Source organism: Heloderma suspectum, chromosome 2 (assembly GCF_057233095.1).
Source record: "Heloderma suspectum isolate Gila_16-S chromosome 2, 16-S_ref, whole genome shotgun sequence".
NCBI lineage: Eukaryota > Metazoa > Chordata > Lepidosauria > Squamata > Helodermatidae > Heloderma > Heloderma suspectum.
This window is the reverse complement of record NC_139459.1, coordinates 152806925-152829697: the sequence shown is the minus strand read 5'-3', so window position 1 is coordinate 152829697 and position 22773 is coordinate 152806925. Positions and strand designations below refer to the sequence as shown.

The 22773-nt window shown below is 46.2% G+C and overlaps 1 protein-coding gene across 4 annotated transcripts in view; it reads right to left on the bottom strand.

Annotated features, from left to right (window-relative positions):
• Window positions 1–4565: 4565 nt before the first annotated feature.
• The window catches only part of PTPN6 (protein tyrosine phosphatase non-receptor type 6), a 46428-nt gene continuing 28220 nt past the window's right edge, over window positions 4566–22773 (bottom strand). For 3 of the 4 annotated variants that reach the window (XM_084835216.1, XM_084835217.1, XM_084835215.1), the window contains 6 exons: window positions 22594–22725; window positions 13392–13546; window positions 10770–10837; window positions 8854–9005; window positions 7934–8031; window positions 4567–6561 (listed from right to left, as the gene is read on the bottom strand). In XM_084835216.1, the coding sequence (XP_084691342.1) occupies window positions 6435–6561; window positions 7934–8031; window positions 8854–9005; window positions 10770–10837; window positions 13392–13546; window positions 22594–22725 (732 nt within the window). In that variant the 3' untranslated portion in view covers window positions 4567–6434. Of the gene's footprint in view, window positions 6562–7933; window positions 8032–8853; window positions 9006–10769; window positions 10838–13391; window positions 13547–22593; window positions 22726–22773 lie in introns of all 4 variants that reach the window. The other variant, XM_084835214.1, reaches the window with a different exon arrangement.

The following is a 22773-nucleotide window of genomic DNA, read 5'->3' as shown; positions in this document are numbered from 1 at the left end:
TATGAAGACCTACAACACCTTCTAGAACTAACACCAAAAAAAGATGTCCTCTTTATCATAGGGGATTGGAATGCTAAACTAGGAAGTCAAGAAATCACTGGGATAACAGCAAGCATGGCCTTGGTTTACAAAATGAAGCAGGACAAAGGCTAATAGAGTTTTGCCAAGAGAACACGCTGATCATAGCAAACACTCTTTTCCAACAGCACAAGAGACGACTCTACACATGGACATCACCAGATGGTCAATATTGAAATCAGATTGATGATGTCCTTTGCAGCCAAAGATGGAGAAGCTCTATACAGTCAGTAAAAACAAGACCTGGAGCTGACTGTGGCTCAGATCATGAGCTGCTTCTTGCAAAATTTCAGCTGAAATTGAAGAACGTAGGGAAAACCACTAAACCATTCAGGTATGACCTAAATCATATCCCTTATGAATATACAGAGGAGGTGAGGAATAGATTTAAGGGATTAGACCTGATAGACAGAGTGCCTGAGGAACTATGGACGGAGGTCTGTAACATTGTTCAGGGGGCAGCAACTCAAACCATCCCAAAGAGAAATGCAAGAAAGCCAAGTGGCTGTCTGATGAGGCTTTAAAAGTAGCTAACGAAAGAAGGGAAGCGAAAAGCAAGGGAGAAAGGGGAAGATATACCCAACTGAATGCAGAGTTCCAGAGAATAGCAAGGAGAGACAAGAAGGCCTTCTTAAATGAACAATGCAAAGAAATTGAGGAAAACAACAGAATGGGAAAGACTAGAGATCTCTTCAAGAAAATTGGAGATCTCAAGGGAACATTTTGTGCAAAGATGGGCATGATAAAGGACAAAGAAGGCAGGGACCTAACAGAAGCAGATGAGATTAAGAAGAGGTGGCAAGAATACACAGAAGAACTATACAGGAAAGATCTGAATGTCCCTGATAGCCATGATAGTGCGGTCACTGAACTTGAGCCGGACATCCTAGAGAGTGAAGTCAAGTGGGCCTTAGGAAGCATTAGTAACAACAAAGCTAGCCGAGATGACAGTATTCCAGCTGAGCTATTTAAAATCCTAAAAGATGATGCTGTTAAAGTGCTGCATTCAATATGCCAACAAATTTGGAACACTCAACAGTGGCCGCAAGACTGGAAAAGGTCAGTTTACATTCCAATTCCAAAGAAGAGCAACGCCAAAGAGTGTTCAAACTACCACACAATTGCGCTCATTTCACATGCCAGCAAGGTGATGCTCAAAATCCTACAAGCTAGGCTTCAGCAGTATGCGAACCGAGAACTACCGGAAGTACATGCTGGGTTTCGAAGAGGCAGAGGAACTAGAGATCAAATTGCCAACATTCGCTGGATCATGGATAAAGCAAGAGAATTCCAGAAAAATGACTATTTCTGCTTCATTGACTATGCTAAAGCCTTTGATTGTGTGGATCACAACAAACTCTGGCAAATTCTTCAAGAGATGGGAGTACCAGACCACCTTACCTGTCTCCTGAGAAACCTGTACGAGGGTCAAGAAGCAACAGTAAGAACCAGACATGGAACAACCAAGTGGTTCAAAATTGGGAAAGGAGTACGACAAGGCTGCATATTGTCGCCCTGCTTATTTAACTTATATGCGGAGTACATCATGAGAAACGCCGGGTTGGATGAATCACAGGTCGGAATTAAGATTGCTGGGAGAATTATCAACAACCTCCGATATGCAGACGATACCACCCTAATGGCAGAAAGCGAAGAGGATCTAAACAGCCTCTTGTTGAGGGTGAAAGAGGAGAGTGCAAAAGCTGGTTTGAAACTCAACATTAAAAAAACGAAGATCATGTCATCTGGCCCCATCACTTCCTGGCATATAGAAGGGGAAGAAATGGAAGCAGTGACAGATTTTACTTTCTTGGGCTCCAAGATCACCGCAGACGGTGACTGTAGCCATGAAATTAAAAGACACATGCTCCTTGGGAGGAAAGCTATGGCAAACCTAGACAGCATAGTAAGAAGCAGAGACATCACCTTGCCGACAAAGGTCCGTCTAATCAAAGCTATGGTTTTCCCAGTAGTAATGTATGGCTGTGAGAGCTGGACTATAAGGAAGGCTGAGTGCTGAAGAATTGATGCTTTCGAACTGTGGTGCTGGAGAAGACTCTTACGAGTCCCCTGGACTGCAAGGAGGTCAAATCAGTCCATCCTAAAGGAAATCAACCCTGCCTGCTCATTGGAAGGACAGATACTGAAGCTGAAGCTCCAATATTTTGGCCACCTAATGCGAAGAGAAAAGTCACTGGAAAAGACCCTGATGCTGGGAAAGATTGAAGGCAAAAGGAGAAGGGGACAGCAGAGGATGAGATGGCTAGATAGCATCACCGATGCAATGAATATGAACTTGAGCACACTCCGGGAGAGAGCGCAGGACAGGAAGGCCTGGCGTGCTATGATCCATGGGGTCACGAAGTGTTGGACACGACTGAATGACTGAACAACAACTACTGTCTTGTGCTTTTTTGCAGTACTTAATGTTTTTGATTTAAGTTTCTTGGCCACTCTGAGAAATTATAACCTGAAGAGTGGGATAAAAGTCTTTCAAATGAAATAAATGTTGGCCCTCCCTGAGCCAACGACTAGATAGCCCAGTTATTCAAAAGAATGTAAGATGATGGTGTGGCACAAGAGGGCAGTGCTTCGTAGGAAAACAGTAAGACCTATCCAAAAGTGCATGGCAGAGGGGACTACTGTCCTCCACCTGTAGCATGGAGGGTCCCGGGCAAATGCTGAATCAACAGGGAAGTTCACCAAGTCATTAAGAGCTGTCTCAAAAGCCTTTCTACTACTGGCATGCTATTGTGGCCAGAATATAGGGCAGGAAAACAACTCCCAGCCACTCATGGCAGAAGGTTCTCTCCCAAAGACCTTCTCACGCAGAGCTTGGGTACACAGAATAGAGCCCCGTAAAAGTAACTATCCAGAAGGCTTTCTAGTTATTTCCTGTATTGAGCTCCTCAGACATTCCATAGGGTTGGGTGGCATGAAAAAGAATACCATATTTCAGTCTGTATTCTGTCTAGGATAGCCAACCAGCAGCCTGAATCTGGCCTCCAAGGCAATTTTTCTGGTCCTGGTGCCTCCATCCAATTTTAATCAAGATATCACAAAATATTTTTGCTCTCAGTTTAAAGTCATAAGAAGAAAACTCTTCCGGAACTTCCTAAGAGATGGGGACTTTTCACATTTTAATATTGCATCTTTTAGTTTTGTATGTGATGTTCTGGGGCAGCCATGAGCATCTGTGCCCCATAACTGTGCCCCATCTACACAGAGATGCTTTCTGAGGTGATTCTGTTTAAAACTGGATTGCCATGAATTCAGATTTGCTCCTTCCGTGGCATGCATAGCTGGTAAAGCAGCATATACATTTTTAGAAAACGCCTTTGTGGGGCAAACAGCACCTGAAATGACATTAGTTCAGGGCTGTGTGGGTGGAGTCCCACATGCAGGATGTTTCGGTCCATCTCAAGCCTCATTTTAAAATGACGTATTTTCCCTGTTGCCACTCAGACCAGGAGTTTCAATGCATCCTAATTCATCGGTTTACAAGAACAGGGTTCAGCCCAGGGAAAGGTATCTAAACGCTCCCCATTTGTTTTTCTACACACACACCTTCCAAAATTTCACCCTCTCTTTCCTATTGTGCGTATGTTAACTGACTCCATCTCCTTAAACTGACTTAGTGCCTCAGCTTTAAGTGCACCCTGCCCTAGTTTGCTAGTAGAAAGAATTGCAGCTGAGACCCCCTTTTGCTTCTCCTTGCTCATGCAAGATTTGGTTCTTGCAGTCGGCCCTCTCTTCTAGAAGAGGGGGCCGACTAGCCCTATTCAGGCATTCAAAAAGGGGTTAAAATCAACACTTGAGAAGGCGCACTCCAGCCCTGCCCCCCTCCTTCCTCATATTTGTTACCCTCAACTCATGGGCGGCAACAGTCTGAAGAGGACAGCCTCCTCTATCCTCAGAGGCTCCCCCCGTGAGCACAAATGCTGGGAAATTGGCTTTCTGGCGCACATGGAGATATAGGCAGTTCTCTTCTTCAGACTGAGAGAGAGGGGTGGGGCTGGAGCGCTCCTCCTCCTCCTCCCCAGTTGGATTTAACCCCTTTTGGAATGCCTGAATAGGGCTTAAGAAATTCCACAAATACAGGAACAATGATTGGACAGGCTTGAGTAAACAGGAGGCAAGCACAGAAAGTGCTTTCAAACTGACTAAGTGTATATGCAATTTTGGATAGATCCCTACTCCCCCTACTAACCTCCCTTTTAGTTATGGTAACTAAACCTGGGTAACTAGCTCCATTGCACCTCAACACAAATTCCCTGCTCGCCCCCTTCCTCCTCCTTTGCCCTCTATGCTTACCCGCAGCACTTTCTTTTCCATCCAAAGGGTGTTAGGGACTCCCAGTCTCCCTATGCCCTCCTTGTCTCGCTCCCTAACAAGCCCTTCCTCCTGTGCAGTCAGTGCATGTCAGCAGCCAAGCTTAGCCTCCAGAGACCATGTTTGCAAGAAATCAGTAATTTCCCCACAAAATCAACTCTCACTGAAGGCTCAAGGGTTTATTCTTGTATTTGAATTTCAGTTCCAGTATCAAGTTACTTCCCTCAAAACAAATGTATGCATTTTAAATATGTGTTTGTAATCTACCTTGAAAGGTAGAGTACATCTCAGTCTTCTTTTGAAGAAGTAAGGGAGAGGGAATCCTCCAGAAAAGCCTCTAAGAGAGTAATTCCCTTACGCAAGACCCACGTTGAAACGCGTTGGGAATTCAACTGGTGCAGCTGTTCCTTTTTTGATCAAAGTCAAAAGGTGCCTTTTTAGTGAATGTGTGTCTTGCAGTATGTGTACAAGTTTGTACACATATCTGAAAGGAGCACTTTTGGTAACAACGTAATACTCTCTGGTGCTGACTTCGGCAGTGTAGAGGAGGGATGGGCAGGCTTCAGGCTTGCAGGATCTACTTTGCTTTTTTGTTTTTTTTTACTAGAATCCTGCGATCTACCTACCAGAGCTAGGTGTAAAATAGTGGCACAGGAGTGTGAATATACACTAAAAATTAAGGAACAGGGTGCCTCTAAGCATATGCTCAGCCCAGGAATTGGTGGTCAGTACCAGAACCAAGCTCATAAGTCCTTTCACACTAATACCCACTCCTGGTTTCCCCCAACTGTTCTTTTTCAGCAACTACATTTAAGGTAAGGAAGCTTTTAAGTTTTTGCTATTGTTAACCAAAGGGGAGTCAGAAACACTTGCCAACCTACTGTAAATCATCCAGAGATCTACCAGTAGATCTACTTTTTGCCCAGCTCTGGTGTAGAGTGTGTATATGCACGCTTGTGTGCTGCTCACTAGCAGCACACAAGCATGCATTTTTGCATCTTGAAGCAATTTTTTTTTTTCTTTCAAAACTCAGAATTGGAGCTCTTGGACAGAGGAAGCAGGAAATGGTCACAGCCTCTGGAATGTGCTGCTCACAGCATTTTGCTTCACAGTAAAGCTCCTAAGCAGCTATGAATCACTCCTAGGGGCCCAGCAGTCTTGCTCCACACGGGTCTTGTGCCCCTCCCTTAAATCTGAGTTTGAAAATCCAATTAATAGTGAAACAAAATTAAGTCTACAAAAAAACCAAAACAAACTGGTTTAGTTCCAAAGTAAAGAAATGACTCCATCAGATTAGAAAATCGCCAATTATTTCCAGAGAGCAGTGGGGAAGGTTTGGTTCCTAAACAGAGGTTGGCACGGAAGTTATAGAAGTTGTTGATAGGCCTGAAGATTCAAACAAATAGTGGAAAGAAATTGGACCAGGAAGAGAGTGAAGCTATAGAAGCAACATTTAATCAAAGACAGTGTATCTAACTTCTTGACCTAGAAGGACCAGGTACCTGGAATGGCTGAGGGGTCATGATGAACAGAAGAATCTGGAGGCAGGAGCTGCAGTATCCTGAGAGAACAATGAGATGTGTTTCAAGCTCTCAAAAACTGCCTTTTAAAGGTCGAGCCTGGAAAGCAGTCAGATCTAATGGATTTACTGGTACATGTAGGAATCGAGCGGGTATGGGAGGAGGATGGTCCTCTCACAGCTCCTGTTGAATACCACAATCTGCTCATGAGCTGGGAATGGGGTCCGAGATCCCCCCCACTGCCAAACAAAACAAAGCCCATGCCAAACAAAACAAAGCCCACAGACAGCTAAACGTAATATGAGTGAGTCATAAGAGGGAGAGAGCCACATTCATTAGTCGGAGGAGAACGTGCCATCTGGATCTTCCACCTGAGGCACCAAAATGTATTGGGCTGGCCCTCCGTAGTTCAGTAAACCTCTGGGGGAAGTCCTTAGCAGAGAAGAAGACAATGCCTGCTGTGAATGGAAACACTGAGGCAGCCTCACTGGAAGCCGCATGGCATTACTTTTTCTTCAGGGAGCCCTTTTGTTTCTTCTCCTTCCCTGAAGGCCATGGTGTTTGCCCTTTCTCTTCATTCTTCCCTTTGGCATTTTCTAAATTCTCATAGAGGGTTGGTTCCTCCTTCTGCCTGTACAGAGAAAAAGGAGCAAAGAGGGGATGAGCTAGGCCAAGCTGAACCTGGAATACAGAGGGAAGATAGAACGTGTAACGGGGAGACAGGGCTGGCTCAGATGTATACCAAACCATGGCTTGGTACTCTGTGAACCAGCCTCATGCTAGTACACTCCCTCTTCCCCTCTAACATGGGTATTCCCTCCTTTCCTGGTTGAGGCAAAGCATAGTTTGCTATTTTGTCTCCACCAGCAGATGGAGGATCAAACTCTGGTTTCCAGTCCTGATTTTTAGGGTAAGTGAAAACCATAGTTTGCCAGTTTGCTGTTTTGTCCAAACTGTCATTTGCCTCAAGCCAGGAAATGAGGAAGGTACTCACCATGCATGGAGGGGAGAGGGAAGAAGAAGAAGTAGTGGTCCAGCCAGAGTTATTCACATATTGTCAAACCACATCTGAACCACCTGAGAGACTCCAAGGCAGGAGCCATTGCAACAGGTTCCTGCATTTGTGGTGTACACATACATACCAGCAAGTTAACGGCTGGATCAGCAAGTCATTTCCCATGCAATGGAAAGGTATTGGCCCTTAATCTTGCCCCAACCTTCATACATCATGGGGGCTATTGAACTTTTTTTTAAAGTAGCACACACATCATAGAACCACAAGAATTGGCAAGGATTTTGGAGGTCACCTAGCCTAACCTTAAGTGCAATGCAGGATCTGCAATGCAACAACAGCATTCTGCCAACCGATGAATGTCCAGCCTTTGCTTAAATACCACCATCAAGGGAGAGGCCACCCCCCCCCCCAAGGCATTAGTTCTACTGTCCAACACCTCATACCATTAGGAAGTTGCTCCTAATGTTTAGCTGAAACCTTCCCTACCATTTCTACCCATTGGGAGTTCTAGTCCTGTGTTCTGCAGCAACAGAGAACAAATCTGATCGATCTGTTGCAAGACAACCCTTCAGATATTTGTGGATTGTTATCACGTCTCCCCTTAACCTTATCCAGGCTAAACATACCCTGCTCTTTCAACTGTTCCTCACAGAACTTGGTTTCCAGAGCTCTGTTCATATACAGGTTTATCTTCCATCTTAGAAGTAAAAAGATTTCAGAAACATTTTGAAAACTGATGGAAATTTGCAGGGGTCCAGGGTAGGGCATCCACTACAGCTGTCTCCCATCCACCCCAATCAAATTCAAAGTGAAGAATGCTGAAAAAAACCATAGACCTGAATTTTGTGTGTTTTGGAATTTACCCCAGGAAAGAACAGAGCAGCGTCACCATCAAATTACCACTCTCAAAATGTTACATTTGTCTTCACCATGAGATAGCTATGACTAGGAGAGATGCTGCTATATGCTGCAGCAGTTATGTTCTTACTTGGAAGATTTTCGTGAAGCCTTTGAGTGCGAGGTCTTCTGTGCAGGTGGGTATATTATATTCCCATATTCAGACTCATTTGGTCTTCCTTTCTGAGACTACAAGCAGAAAAAAAGAGGTGATTTATGAAGTGGGAAACTATGGGGCTGTACTGCTATGAATAAATTCATTTCATTCATTCACTCATTTAATTTATATCCCGCCTTTTTTTCCTCCTTAAGGAACCCAAGGTGATGTACATAATCTTCCTCCTCCTCCATTTTATCCTCACAACAACAACCCTGTGAGGTGGGTTGGGCTGAGAGTCTGTGACTGGCCCAAAGTCCCCCAGTGAGCTTCATGGCCGAGTGGGGACTGGAACCCGGATCTCCCGGCTCCCAGTCCAACACTCTAGCCACTACACCACACTGGCTCTCAATCAAATTGATTGATTTGATTTGTACCCAGCCTTTCCACCAAGAAAAATGGCACTTAAGGCAGCTTAATTTGATTAAAATGATAATAAAACAATGCATTAAAACACAGCAATACCAGAATAGAAACAGTATCCAATCCAACAGACCCACTTACACTCTAGAAGCCTGCTTGAATAAAAAGCCTTTGTCTGCTGGCCAAAGGCCAACAAAGAGGGAGCAAACCTGGCCTCCCTTGGCTGAAGGTTCCACAGCCTGGGAGCAGCCACCAAGAAGGCTCTCCTGCCTATATACACACACACGGTGCACTTTGCAAGGCCAGTGAGCACTGGAACCTGGATGTGTATCTCCAGCAGCGGCGCCAGAAGAGGCGCATGAGCGGCTACTGTCTCCATGCTGTGGAGCCACATAACCCTCTTGCCAGGTTCCTCTTACTTCCCCCTTGCAGAATATGCTAATCGTACACAGTAACTGAATGGCAGCTGCCTGCCTGGCCCTGGCCCATACCTGCATAACATCCAGCTTCTTCTTGGTGATCTCTATAAACTGGCAGATGGCCATGTAGATGAATTTGTACTGAGCTTCAGTTTGCACCATTCCCGAGCGCTGGGACCGAACCATCTGAATGGCCTTTGGGATATCTATGTCACAGTCCAGCCCTGGGACAGAACGAGGAAGACAAAGGGGATGGAGACAAGCAGCTGGAGGCATGTTCACACAGACATGTCCTCCTGAGTACAGTGGGGCTCACTTCCAACAAAGCACAGGCGGGTAGTCAGCTAGTGCAAGGGGGCGGAACCCCACCTCTGTCCCTGCATCAGAGTCCCAGCTCCCTGCCTGACCTCCAACTGGTATGTTTTTCCCCACTTGCTTTCTGCTTACTGCTGCGCTCCCAAGTCCACTGACTGCTCTAATGCAGGACTCCCTGTTTTATTCTGTAGTGGAGCTGCACATGCGCAAAAGGAGCAAAGTTCTGCACGTGCTCTGATCTTCTCTCTAAAGGCATCTGGCACCCAGGCAGGCAGTTCATCAGAGAGGGCCATCCTGCCTGGATGCCATATCTAAGCATACCAGTCCCGTCCCCCCGTCCCCCGCCAATCAGGGGGATCAAAAATTGAGTCATGAAGTGGGCCTCAAAGAGGGTGCATCCAGCCAATCAGTGTGCACAATCCACAGCTGAACCAGGCTGCCATGCCTGCCCGGAGTAAGCGACCAGGGGGCTTGCTGGACTGTATTGTTCTTCTTCCCTCCTCCACAATGGGAAGAGCAGTCAGCAGAGCACATTTTTATACATCAAAAACTGGGAAAAGGAAGCTTGGGACATGTTTCCATGACAACGGAAGGAGATGCTGATGGAGGAGCACCAGATTTTTTTAAAGGAATCAGCTTTGCTGTGAGTGGAGCTCCGTGAGCACATTCTCCACACCAGTAAAAATCGCTTCACAGAACATAATTCCTGGTAGGGGTGGGGGTTGGAGTGAACGCCATCTGACTGGCAGGGGCTGCTCAACCAATAAGAGAGGCTTCCCCCCTCCCCCCCTTTCTCCTTTCCCCTGAAAGTCCAGATGCACCTGCATTTCAGGAGCAAGCCTCATTGAGCACAATGGGAGTTACTTCCGAGTAGACACACATGCTTGTGCTGGGAAAGGGGGGGCAGAACACAAAAATGGAAACCAGCCCCCATTTTAACCCACAGGACCTTATTGACCACAATGGGAGTTACTTCTGAGGAGACACTAATGGGTTTGTTGTGGGAAAGAGATGGAAACCAGACCCCGTTTTAATGCACAGTATCTCCATAAGGAAGCTGTGAAGTAGTTGCTTCCTAAGGCAATGAATCGGAGCCTCGAGATGGTGCTTAATCGCACTTAAGGAATTGGGCTTTAAAATGTACCATGTCAATTGAAGTAATTTCTGTGGTCATTCAGAGGGCAAGCCCATTCAGCACAATGGGAGGAAATACCCCTTGACTGGGTTTATGGTGAAAGGCACACCCCTGGGCAGGGCTAGCATAACTGAGCTAAATGCAGAGGCTGGGGCATACAACAACTATACCGGGGAAAACCCAACTTAAGGAAAAGAATTGAACTTTAAGCAGTCTCAGGAACTCCGGTTTTCCCCTGATACACTCCGGGGTGGCTGCTGAATGGTTACGACATCATCTATCCCTAACGACCTCAACACACAGCCAGCTTGGAGTAAATCGCTGGTGGAAACACTCCCTTGGTCTCTTTTTCGACTATTCAGTTAGAAGAAGTGAGTGAGTGTGTGACAGTGTGTGTGTGCGTGTGTGCGTGCATGCCTGTGTGACTTCAATTACGTATAAATTCTGTATGAGTGAGAGTTCTCTAAAGCCTGCCTGGTGGGAAGGAGGAGCCAAAAGATGGAACCAGTCCAGGGACACAGAACAGAAGTGACCTCACCTTTTGTGGAGATCATATCCACGATCATATCAATGACAATGATGGTCCCAGTGCGACCGATCCCAGCACTGTAGGAAAAGGCACAAATGCAGATTAAGGAGAGGCCAATGCATTCAATGCACAGTAAAAGAGGTAAGAATCATAGAATCATAGAATAGTAGGGCCGGAAGAGGCCTACAAGGCCATCAAGTCCAACCCCCTGCTCAATGCAGGAATCCAAGTCAGAGCATCCCTGACAGATGGCTGTCCAGCCTCCTCTTGAACGCCTTCCAGTGTGGGAGAGCCCACCACCTCCCTAGGTCATTGGTTCCATTGTCGTATTGCTCTAACAGTCAGGATGTTTTTCCTGATGTTCAGCCAGAATCTGGCTTCCTGTAACTTGAGCCCATTATTCCGTGTCCTGCACTCTGGGATGATCAAGAAGAGATCCTGGCCTTCCTCTCTGTGATAACCTTTCAAGTACTTGAAGAGTGCTATTATATCTCCCCTCAGTCTTCTCCTCTCAAGGCTACACATGCCCAGTTCTTTCAGTCTCTCTTCATAGGGCTTTGTTTCCAGTCCCCTGATCATCTTTGTTGCCCTCCTCTGAACCCTCTCCAGTTTGTCTGCATCCTTCTTAAAGTGTGGTGCCCAGAACTGGACACAGTACTCCAGATGAGGCGTAACCAGTGCTGAGTAGAGGGGAACTAGTACTTCCCGGGATTTGGAAGCGATGCTTCTATTAATGCAGCCCAAAAGAGCATTTGCCTTTTTTGCAGCCACATCACATTGTTGGCTCATATTCAGCTTGCGATCGACAACAATTCTAAGGTCCTTCTCGCTTATAGTGTTGTTGAGCCACGTATCCCCCATCTTGTAACTGAGCATTTGGTTTCTTTTTCCTAGATGCAGAACTTGGCATTTATCCCTATTAAATGTCATTCTGTTGTTTTCTGCCCAGCGCTCCAGTCTATCAAGATCACCTTGAATTTTGTTTCTGTCTTCCAACGTATTAGCTATCCCGCCCAATTTTGTGTCATCTGCAAATGTGATCAGCATTCCCTGCGCCTCCTCCTCCAAATCATTAATAAAATTGTTGAAGAGCACTGGGCCCAGGACTGAGCCCTGCTGGATTGTACCAAGGTGTAGCTAGCCCAGGACTGTGTTTTCAGTAACTGTCATCTAGATGCCTCTGGAAAGCCTCCAAGTAGGGCATGGCCTTTGGCAGTTGGTTGTTTGGTACTCAGAGGTACATTGCCTTTGCACATGGAGGTTCCATTGGATTGTTATGCCTAAGAGTTGTGGAGAGATCCACCACCCTCTATGAATCTATCTAATCCCTTTTTAAAGGGATCTGAAGCTGTGGTCATCACTACTTCTTGTAAGAGTGAATTCCAGAAGTTAACCATCCACTGTGTGAAGAATAAGTCTATTTCCTTGGGCTAGAGACCCACTTGAGAGGGCCCTCCTTGCCTGGGACTGGACAGATACCATGCACAATATTTGCAGTGCTGGGCAATGGAGGCACTATGTTACCCAGGCACAGAAGCCCACTTCGCACACAGTTGGATGTGTGTGGCAGAGCCTGTCAGCAACAGACTCGATGTTTAGTAGGAACAATGGTCTCTCTACACAAGCAGGTGCGGCTGGAGAGGGTGCATAAGCTCAAGGATTGCTCCTGAGCCCCACTGGATGCTGCTGCCGCCATGTCTGAACTAGCTCTGGGATGCTGGGTCTTTCAGCAGCTGAGAGAAGGCACAGGGTCTTTCAGCAGGGTGGCCCCCTGGGAGGGACTACAGCTCAATGGGATGCATGTTTTGAGTGCAGAAGCTCCCGGATTCTATCCCTGCCATCCCCAGCTAAAAAAAGGAGTCTCAGCAGCAGTGTTGGAGAAGACTTCTTGCTAATACGCTGCCGCCACTTGGAGCAGACAATCCTGATCTTGCCTAGGCCTTGGAGAGCAGGCAGGACTATGCTGGACAGGCCAACTGCCTGCTTCGATACAAGGTAGCTCCCTATCTTCATATGCCCAACAGACTCCAGGGGCTGGCGCAAAGGTCAGCATTACCAGATCTCCATGGACAGGTGAGTGGAAGTCCCCTGTGAGTTTGTGCTGCTCCTCCTCACCTCTCACATGCACATTTCGTCTTTCCTTTCAGACCCAACAATGGCTAGTGTTGTATGAGCACCACGCCATCATTTGTAGCCACAAGAAGGACATTCGCAGACTGTGATTGCTTCTGAAAAAGGAGGGTGCCTGGGATGCCTCGTCTTCTAATGATGGGTAAGAGATTAGGCAGCATCACGCAGGCGTAGGACCTATGAGGGATGGAGAGCCATGCTTCCGCTGGCTTGCTTGATTTCTATACCGCCCAATAGCTGAAGCTCACTAAAATCACAGAGTGCAGAGTAAAACAATATGGAAAACGAAAGCTTAAAGCCACAAAATAACAGGAGGGTGAAAATACTTCTCCAGATGTATTCATTCTCATCCTGCACCATCAAGGTCATAAATAACTATGACGTCGTTTGATCAGAGCTGCTTGCCGCAAACTGCAATCGCAACCATGCCACGGGTTTACAGGGGGCACTGTGATATTTTCTGGATGAGGCGCTTGAGCCAACTGGCAGCAGCTCACTCACCTGCAGTGCACAACGATGGGTCCAGCCCCAGGGACGCTCTCCTGCTTCTGATTGACTTGGGCAAGGAAGCCAAGGACTCCTCCAGGCTCACTTGGCACTCCATGGTCAGGCCAGCTCAGGTACTGATAGTGCCAGATGTCTCTCCCAGCCTCGCCCTAGCAGGCAACGACAACAACACACCCTCATGCGGCTCATGCCTGCTGCCCCTCTGCTGTCCTTCCCGTTGCCCCCTTTGTTCTCCCCATCAGGCTTACAAATCAGCCCTCCTAACTCCTGGGGCAATGGCTGGAGGAAGGAGATCAGAGCATAGCTCTGCCAGAGACTTTGGGCCCATCCGCAAGGAAGATCTCCTGTGCAAACCACATAGACATAACAACTGCATAAGAAAACAGCTGCGCTCTTCTGCAGCTTGCATTTATTTCAAGAGGAGGACGTTCCGCTGGATGTGGCCCATATTCATTATTCATTAGTAGTGGAGGAAGACACCATTTGGATTTTCTTCCTCAGGCACCAAAAATGGTTTAGTCCATCCCCAAATTCTCTGAATCGATCTAGTCTCTCAGCCAGCCAGTAGAATCTCATCTTAAGAGCCTTGTGCCAAGTGGACTGCTGTCTCCATGTACTGGCTATTGTGGAGAGTTCTTGGGGTTTTTTCCCACCTGCTGTAATTATCCTAGAGCCAATTAGTAATAGTGCTGGAATTGCATAGCCTTTGCAATCCCAGGTAAACCATGAGACATTCAGATGGACAAGACAAGACCAGAAATCTGAATCTCTGGAGTCACTAGGTGCTTCCAGATGGAGGCCTCTATTCATTCATTCATTCATTCATTCATTCATTATTACACTTATATCCCAGCTTTGTTCCTCTTGCAAGGATTCCAAGGTAGCTGACATGATCCTCCTCCTTTCAATTTTATCCTCAAAACAACTGAGTGAGGTAGGCTGGGCGGAGAGTCAGTGGCTGGCCCAAAGTCACCCAGTGAGCCTCATGGCCAAGTGGGGACTAGAACCCAGATCTTCTGAGTCCCAGTCCAACACTCTAGCCACTACATAGCACTAGCTCTCCTGTGTGCTGGTGCTAACAACCAAAAGGCATCATGCAGCTATTCCATCTTTTCTTCCTTAACAGCTGAGGCAATGCGATTTCACAATAAAAGCCTCGCCTGGAAGAGCTCACTGAAAGCAAAGCAAACGAAGCTGCAGTAGAGTTGTGGGGAAAAGGAGGAAACATGAAATAGCAGAAGAAGAATATGAAATTTCAATGGCTGCTTCCACACTAACCATTTTTTTCTGGAATAGATATGATTAATTAATTAAATTATTACCGAGAAGCTAGATGTTGTCATTGCTAAACTATCGTATTCTACTGATTTACTTGTTGTCCTCCTGACTTTTTTCATGCTTGTTTTGTGGCAGTTTTTCTGAATATAAACACAGTTGCAGTGCCAAGTAAATTACGCTATAGAAGCGCATTCACTGCCATTTAGGCTGCCTTTACACTAAAGAAACCCCCCACAGTCCTCCTGTTCTGGAGCCTTTCCGTATTTATCGCCACCAGCTCCCAGACAGCAACCACATGATTGCTGAGAGGGGAAGCTTTTAATTTTCAAGGTTCTATAGAACACAATGAAACTGCGCCATCTAGTGGCTATTTTAATCATGTAACATTCTGAGTTAAAAAGATGGTACGTTAGTGCCAGATCTTTTTGAGACAAAATAACCAGGAAATACCTCTGGATATGAAAAGGACCTGCAAACTTCTGTGAGTGAGCAATCACAGCAGCAGGATAACAGCTCTGTGTGAAGGAGCCCTTTGACACATATACAGCCTCCTTGCCTAGATCAGGTTCATGGGGAACCTGTTCTTTTGCTGATTGGTCAGCCCTTGTGTCAGTTACAAATCTAATTCCCCCCCCGCCCCCACTTCAATTGTTTAAAAACAGTGTAAATTTATATAGATATAGACAAGTGCCTAACAAATGTCTCATTGGATAAAAAAAAAAAAAAGAACCAAAAACCAAAGCAACAATCCACCTGAAGTACGGGCGGCGGAGGAAGCAAACAGGATTCAATCCACAGGGTGCCTGTGTCTTTTACAAGAATGAAGGGGAGGGGTGCAGAGCTCACACCATAACCAAAACTCCACACCTACTTGTGTTCACAGGTCCATTACTCCATATCCTATAACTCTGGCCAGCCACACGCTGAGGCCTAGTTCACAGTGAAGTGTTAACCTGTCTTGGGGGTGCACCACGTCAGACTGCCAGTGGGGTCTCACACGATTAAAGGCTCCTCCAGACAAGAACAGAACTCTGCACATAGAAAATTAGAGGAGACTAGGCTGCACCCTTCTCCCTGACATGCTCATTTTGTGAGCAGAGAGAACTTTTTGTGTAGAGGAGCATTTAATCATAGGAGTTCCCATCTGTAGTCTGAACTTTCTCAGGCACAGGTATACCACCTCGGTGTGTGAACTAGGCCAGACAGAGTTGTGTAAAGAAGGTGAGGGAGGGCAGTGATTGTCCTCTGTATATTATGTTGCTATGGCTATTCTGAAGTACTACAAAAAAGGGCCACAAAGCTTTTTTGCAGCGTAACTCTGTAGCCATGAGAAGGCTGTAGGACTGTGCTGAATCACCCTGCTCCTTTATTGAAATATCTTCCTTCTCCCCCCAAAAATCTCAAATGGTGCCCCGATTTTGTTTCTAGGTTTGTCCACTCCTTTCCTTGATCTCTATGGATATTCTATGCCTTTAAGAATCTCCCCCCCATGCTGCCGCCCACCCACTTCTAGGACCTCACCTTTGATCCTTAGATGTTCTCCTCCTTTAGGATCTAGATCTGCAAATTATACTGACCATGGCCATCTCCAGAAATTGCTGGCAGTGCCATCACCACATGAAATAACTGCACTGAAACAGTTACTAGCTTATAAGCAAATGACTCCTAATTCATTCCACAATCTAGAGACCACAGTTTTGAGAAAAAGCACTTTGGAAGTATCCTATTTTTCAGACCTTTCTATGGCCTTTCTATGTGATGGTCAAAGCATGTCCTGACTCCACTGCAGCCTGACACCACAGTCCTGCAAGTCTCTCTTCAATGAAAATAGTATCATATTCAACACTGGCAGGCCAATTCGGTGTTCCAGGGGCCATGACAGGATAGAATGGAAATCCCTGTCTGAGGTCAGAGACAGAGCTCTGATCTCAGAGGAGGAGATCCAGTTTTGGATCCCACCCTCTGCTCCTACAGAAGGATCTGTATCAAGTCTCTGATGTTGAAGTCCCTATGTCAGAGAGAAAGAGAAGGAGGATCATGGGTGTGGTGTGGGTGGAGCAGGGGAAGCTTTGGATCCAAAGCCCTCCCAGCACTAGTCACACTCCCGACACAGGGAAATATTTAGATCAGCCCTGGAGCTGGAAATGGTTAAGAAAAAAAATGGAGGAAGAACAACCAATATTTTGGAAATGTTGGAGTACTGCAACCTCGGAGCACTCCAACTCAAATATAGGATTGTGCCTTTAAGAAAGCAGTTCCTTGGTGCCAGGGATCCTGTGGCCATAGGACTGAGTAGAAACCCCTCCAGCTTCTTTGAAGGGGAGATCTGTCTCGGAGCCCCCCTCTTCCCCCAGCTGCTGCGGAGGTTTCTGTGGATCTACAAGGTCAGAAAAGAGGTGTGTTGGGGCTCTGGTGGTGGGCAGTGGGGAGAGAACATGGATCCACAGCTCTCTCAGCCCCCACCCCTTTTTATTATTAAAAACTAAACAAACGTTTGGCAGGACACCTCTGCAAAAGGAGGGTGTGTGTAACCTTGCTGGTGTTCAAGATAGACAGACAGACAGACAGACAGCACTCCCAGGCTGGATTTTTATGGTGGGGCAAGACAGGAGTTATAAATCAAACACACAACTTTTAAAAAGAGACTGGAGGAAGTGAGAGGGTGGGGAAATTTCTTATAACTAATTACAATTTTTAAAAACCATCTGGTAGGCATCTCATGACACTGCATAATTGAATCTATATAGCACTAAAAGAAAGTACAATTATTGCTTGGGATTTCACATAGTACTAAAGCTTCCTAGAGTTTATATCTTTCATTTCTGCCCTCTATTATTCATTCCTTTTGCTCAATTTGCATTACTCAGATCATATAGATTCATTACATGCTAACTGTATTACTAGCCATATTTTTTGTTGGAATTTTGCTTGATTTTGCCTGATTTTTATTTTTTTTTTAATATTGCCTATTTCCCTCATACATGTCTCATATTTTTAAGGTGCTGGTTTGTACCATTTTGTTGTAACTGTAGCAAGTCCTTTCAGGTATGAACTGCCACGGTGCCATTTGTCTCACCTGGTTTGTGATGTAGTTAGTGGGTGACAGTGAGAATCCTGCCTCTGTCCATTGACTTCCTGTCTGCCTGCCCCTCCACCCGTACATGTCCGGAAATGACGTGCCTCTGCTAGCACCATCTTTTAAGTTTCATTTTTAAATCTCCTTGTTTATGCATTCAAGTGCATATGTGAATGAAAAATAAACAGTCTTGTCAGCAATGGCTGACAAGTGGATGCTTCCTCCAAGTCTCTGGGCCTTTGCATGCCTTCTTTCTTTCCTCATTCATATATACACCAAGGGGATAGGATGTATATGAATGTTCTTTCCTTCTCCAAGTGCCTCTCAGCCTGGCAGGTATTCCTGCTGCTTAGACCTTAGCTTTTCACGTAATACTTCAGAATTCTATTATCAGGAGAAGGAGTCAAATAAATATATTTAAAATATTTACTTAGATCGTCAATGAGTAGCAATGTAACTAACTAAAATATAACAATACAGACCAAATACAAATAACCACAAACCACTATTAATTACAAATATAATGTTATAGCTATTAGGGCAGGGACAGTTGCTTTCAGTCTCTTGGGCCCTATCTACAAGGGACTTTTACTCCGGTTCTCCTCCACCCCCAAATTGATAATGTCAGATAACGCATGCTGCTCTCCATAGCTAACCCGGTGTTTCTTGCCCTAAATCCTTTTTTTTTCTAAACTCATTTTGTGTTGTATTCTCCTGACACAGTGGCTTCAGTGCTGATCAGGAGTCCACGTGACCTTAGCTGGCTTTGGTGCAGGCTGGTGGAAGCAGCACTAATTGGCGGAAAGGAAAGTAGTGTGGGGTGGGGGCGTGGGGAGAGCAGAGGGGTAAATATGTGTACCTGGAAATAACTCATTGCCATCAGCTCCGCTTTGCCAGCCCTGCTATTTTAAAACTGTGCAGCTCTGAAGGAGCACAGTTGAGAAAGGCTGGCTCAGTCGCTGCCTCACTTTAAATAGTCATTGGCTGGGGGGCGGGGGGCGGGGGGGGGGAGCCAGCCCTGCTGTTTTGAAGCTGTGCAGCTATGAGCACAGCTGAGAAATGGTGGATGCCTGTCGATTCGAAGCTGTGCAGCTAAGAGCGGGTGGATGCCAGGGTGGATGATTTTCATGAACATGTACTTATAGAATCATAGAATAGTAGGGTTGGAAGGGGCCCACAAGGCCATCGAGTCCAACCCCCTGCTCAATGCAGGAATTCAAGTCAGAGCATCCCTGACAAATGGCTGTCCAGCCTCGTCTTGAAGGCCTCCAGTGTTGGAGAGCCCACCACCTCCCCAGGTAATTGGTTCCATTGTCGTATTGCTCTTACAGTCAGGAAGTTTTTCCTGATGTTCAGCCGGAATCTGGCTTCCTGTAACTTGAGCCCATTATTCCGTGTCCTGCACTCTGGGATGATCAAGAAGAGATCCTGGCCTTCTTCTCTGTGACAACCTTTCAAGTACTTGAAGAGTGCTATTATATCTCCCCTCAGTCTTCTCCTCTCAAGGCTACACATGCCCAGTTCTTTCAGTCTCTCTTCATAGGGCTTTGTTTCCAGTCCCCTGATCATCTTTGTTGCCCTCCTCTGAACCCTCTCCAGTTGGTCTGCATCCTTCTTAAAGTGTGGTACCCAGAACTGGACACAGTACTCCAGATGAAGCCTAACCAGTGCTGAGTAGAGGGGAACTAGTACTTCCTGGGATTTGGAAGCGATGCTTCTATGAATGCAGCCCAAAAGAGCATTTGCCTTTTTTGCAGCCACATCACATTGTTGGCTCATATTCAGCTTGTGATTGACAACAATTCCAAGATCCTTCTCGCTTGTAGTGTGGTTGAGCCAAGTATCCCCCATCTTGTAACTGTGCATTTGGTTTCTTTTTCCTAGGTGCAGAACTTGGCATTTGTCCCTATTAAATGTCATTCTGTTGTTTTCTGCCCAGCGCTCCAGTCTATCCAGATCACTTTGAATTTTGTTTCTGTCTTCCAAAGTATTAGCTATCCCTCCCAATTTTGTGTCATCTGCAGATTTGATCAGCATTCCCTGCCCCTCCTCCTCCACGTCATTAATAAAAATGTTGAAGAGCACTGGGCCCAGGACTGAGCCCTGCGGTACCCCACTCGTTACCTCTCCCCAGTTTGAGAAGGTCCCATTGATAAGCACTCTTTGAGTCCGATTCTGTAGCCAACTGTGGATCCACCAGATCGTTGTTTCATCTAGGCCACTTTGAGCTAGTTTGCTCATCAGGATATCATGGGGCACTTTGTCGAAAGCTTTGCTGAAGTCGAGGTATATGATGTCTACAGCATTCCCACGGTCTACAAGGGAGGTTACTTGATCAAAAAATGAGATCAGATTTGTCTGGCAGGACTTGTTTTTGACAAATCCATGTTGGCTTTGAGTAATCACGGCATTGTTGTCAAGGTGCTTCCAGATGGATTGCTTTATGATCTGCTCCAGAATTTTCCCAGGGATTGATGTCAGACTGACTGGTCTGTAGTTCCCAGGTTCCTCCTTTTTACCCTTTTTGAAGATAGGGACAACGTTAGCCCTCCTCCAGTCATCTGGCACTTCCCCCGTCCTCCATGATTTCTCAAAGAGAATAGACAGCGGTTCTGAGAATTCTTCTGCCAGTTCCTTTATGACTCTAGGATGCAGTTCATCTGGCCCTGGAGATTTGAACTCATTCAAAGTAATGAGGTGTTCCTTGACCATATGCCTGTCCATCTCAAGCTGCAATCCTGCCCCTTCAGCCTGTACTTCGCCTTTGCCAGGGGGGTCATAGACCCTCTTTTGGGAGAAGACTGAGCCAAAATAGGAATTGAGCACCTCTGCCTTTTCTTTGTCATCTGTTATCGTTTTGCCATCCTTATTTAATAGCTGAACCACCATTTTTTCCTCTGCCTTTTACTATGCACGTAGCTGAAGAAAGCCTTTTTGTTGTTTTTAACATCCCTTGCTAACCTCAGCTCATTCTCAGCTTTAGCCTTCCTGACGCCATCCCTGCAATTCTGTGCTATCTGCCTGTACTCTTCCTTTGTTACTTGGCCTTCTTTCCACTTCCTTTATGTGTCCTTTTTTGTTTTCAGGTCATCCCTAAGCTTTTTGTGAAGCCACATTGGCTTCTTCTGTTGTCTTACACCTTTTCTTCTTGTTGGAATTGCTTGTGATTATGCCTTGAGAATTTCCTTTTTTAAAAGCTCCCACCCATCTTGGACTCCTTTTCTCGCTAGCATCGCTTGCCATGGGACCTTACTGATCATTGTTCTGAGTTTATGAAAATCAGCTTTCCTAAAATCCAGGGTACGCATTTGACTACACTCGACTTTTGCTTCCCTTAGAACCAAGAACTCAAGTACAACATGGTCGCTTTCCCCCAGAGTTCCTGTAACTGCTACTTTATCCTCTAAGTCATCTCTGTTGCTTAGGATCAACACCTAAGTTCTAGGAAGAACTTGGAGCACTTCATTGAGCTCGTGTTTGTTTGTGGGGGGGGGGGAAGCCTGTTGATTGGGCGCAGCTGGATGCGCCTGATCTCGTCTGATCTTGGAAGCTAAGCAGGGTCAGGCCTGGTTAATACTTGGATGGGAGACTGCCCAGAATCAGGTTTCCTGCATAGAGCAGGGGGTTGGACTCGATGGTCTTGTAGGCCCCTTCCAACCCTAGTATTCTATGATCAAAGACAACATGCCAGTCGCTCTCCCTCCTCGCCAGCTCTGCATGCTTGCTCTCAGCACCTCCTGCACTCCCGCTCATTCTGCCCAGTCTCCGGGCGGCAGCAGCTGCCTGCTTGCCTGCCCGCCTCATGAATGTGTGCGTGTACGTGGGGTATGTGGGTTTTGTCATGGATGTCTGCTCGTAAGCAAATCCTCCATTGCACTTTGTTGAACACGCAAGGGAGGGGGAGCAGGCCTGCACTCATGGGCTGCTCCGCACCTACGCAATTGCCCAGCTCCAGCGCCCTGCTCTTTTTCTCCTCCATTCCATGTCTCCATTCCATTCCTTTCCACAGCTCAGATTCCAAGGCCTTTAGGAGCAGCTGTTACATGCCCCTTCTTGCCCAAGAGAGGGCCACGGGCAGACAGCCTTCCATCAGGGCAGCTACTTTTTATTGTCTTTGCTGAAGTTGTTTCTCCTTTTAAAAACATCATTGGGTATCAGGATGCTGTAAGCTAGAACACATGCCTTCTCCAGTGTAAGGGGTGTATGTGTGTGCCACATTCCCCTTTCAGCTGTTTTCCCCTTTAATCGACCTTGCAGTTACTTCCCTGCGCTACAGCTATTCCTCTCCAACGCATTTCACGGAGAGAGAGAGAGAGAGAGAGAGCACTGCAGTGACAGGTCCCTGCTAGCACTACTTTAGTGCTACACGTAAGGCTGGGTTTTTTTCTTTCCCATCTAGAAACATCTCTGATATTGTAGTGTAACTTCTCGGGGGCAACACGGACAACTGCCCTGTGAGCAATCTCTCCCCATAGCAGGTCCATGTTTATGATGATATATCATTGTCTTGTTTGCCATGAACAGCTGCCACCATTTTATTCACAAACCATGGCTTCCTCTAGTGACAAAGCGGTTGTTCAAATAGGATCTATTTAGTAGGTCAACCACAAGCAGAGGAAGAGGTTGATTAACATGGGCAGCGCAATTGTGTGCCTCATCCGTCAGATAAAATCATCCAGATTTTTCCAGTTATCTATCACATTTCCTGGGTAAGCAAAAAAAAAGCAAACTAGTGAGTTTTTTTCTGGCCCCTTCTTTCAAGCATAACTAATATTCCAAAATGCTGGGATCAACTGTCTTGCAGCTCTTACTTTTGCAACAATTCTCCAGGCAAGTACTCACGTTAGTGAATGGTGAAAGATGAAGCTGACGGAGTTTATACTCCAGCGCATCATGTTCTCCCGTGTTTTCCACTACGTATGGCCCGTACTCTTTGCTGCTTCCCACCTCTGGCCAGTAGGGGACACACTTGTTCTGTTAGGAAATAGGAAAAAGACGTTTGGAGCTGCAGCTAAAGGCTCA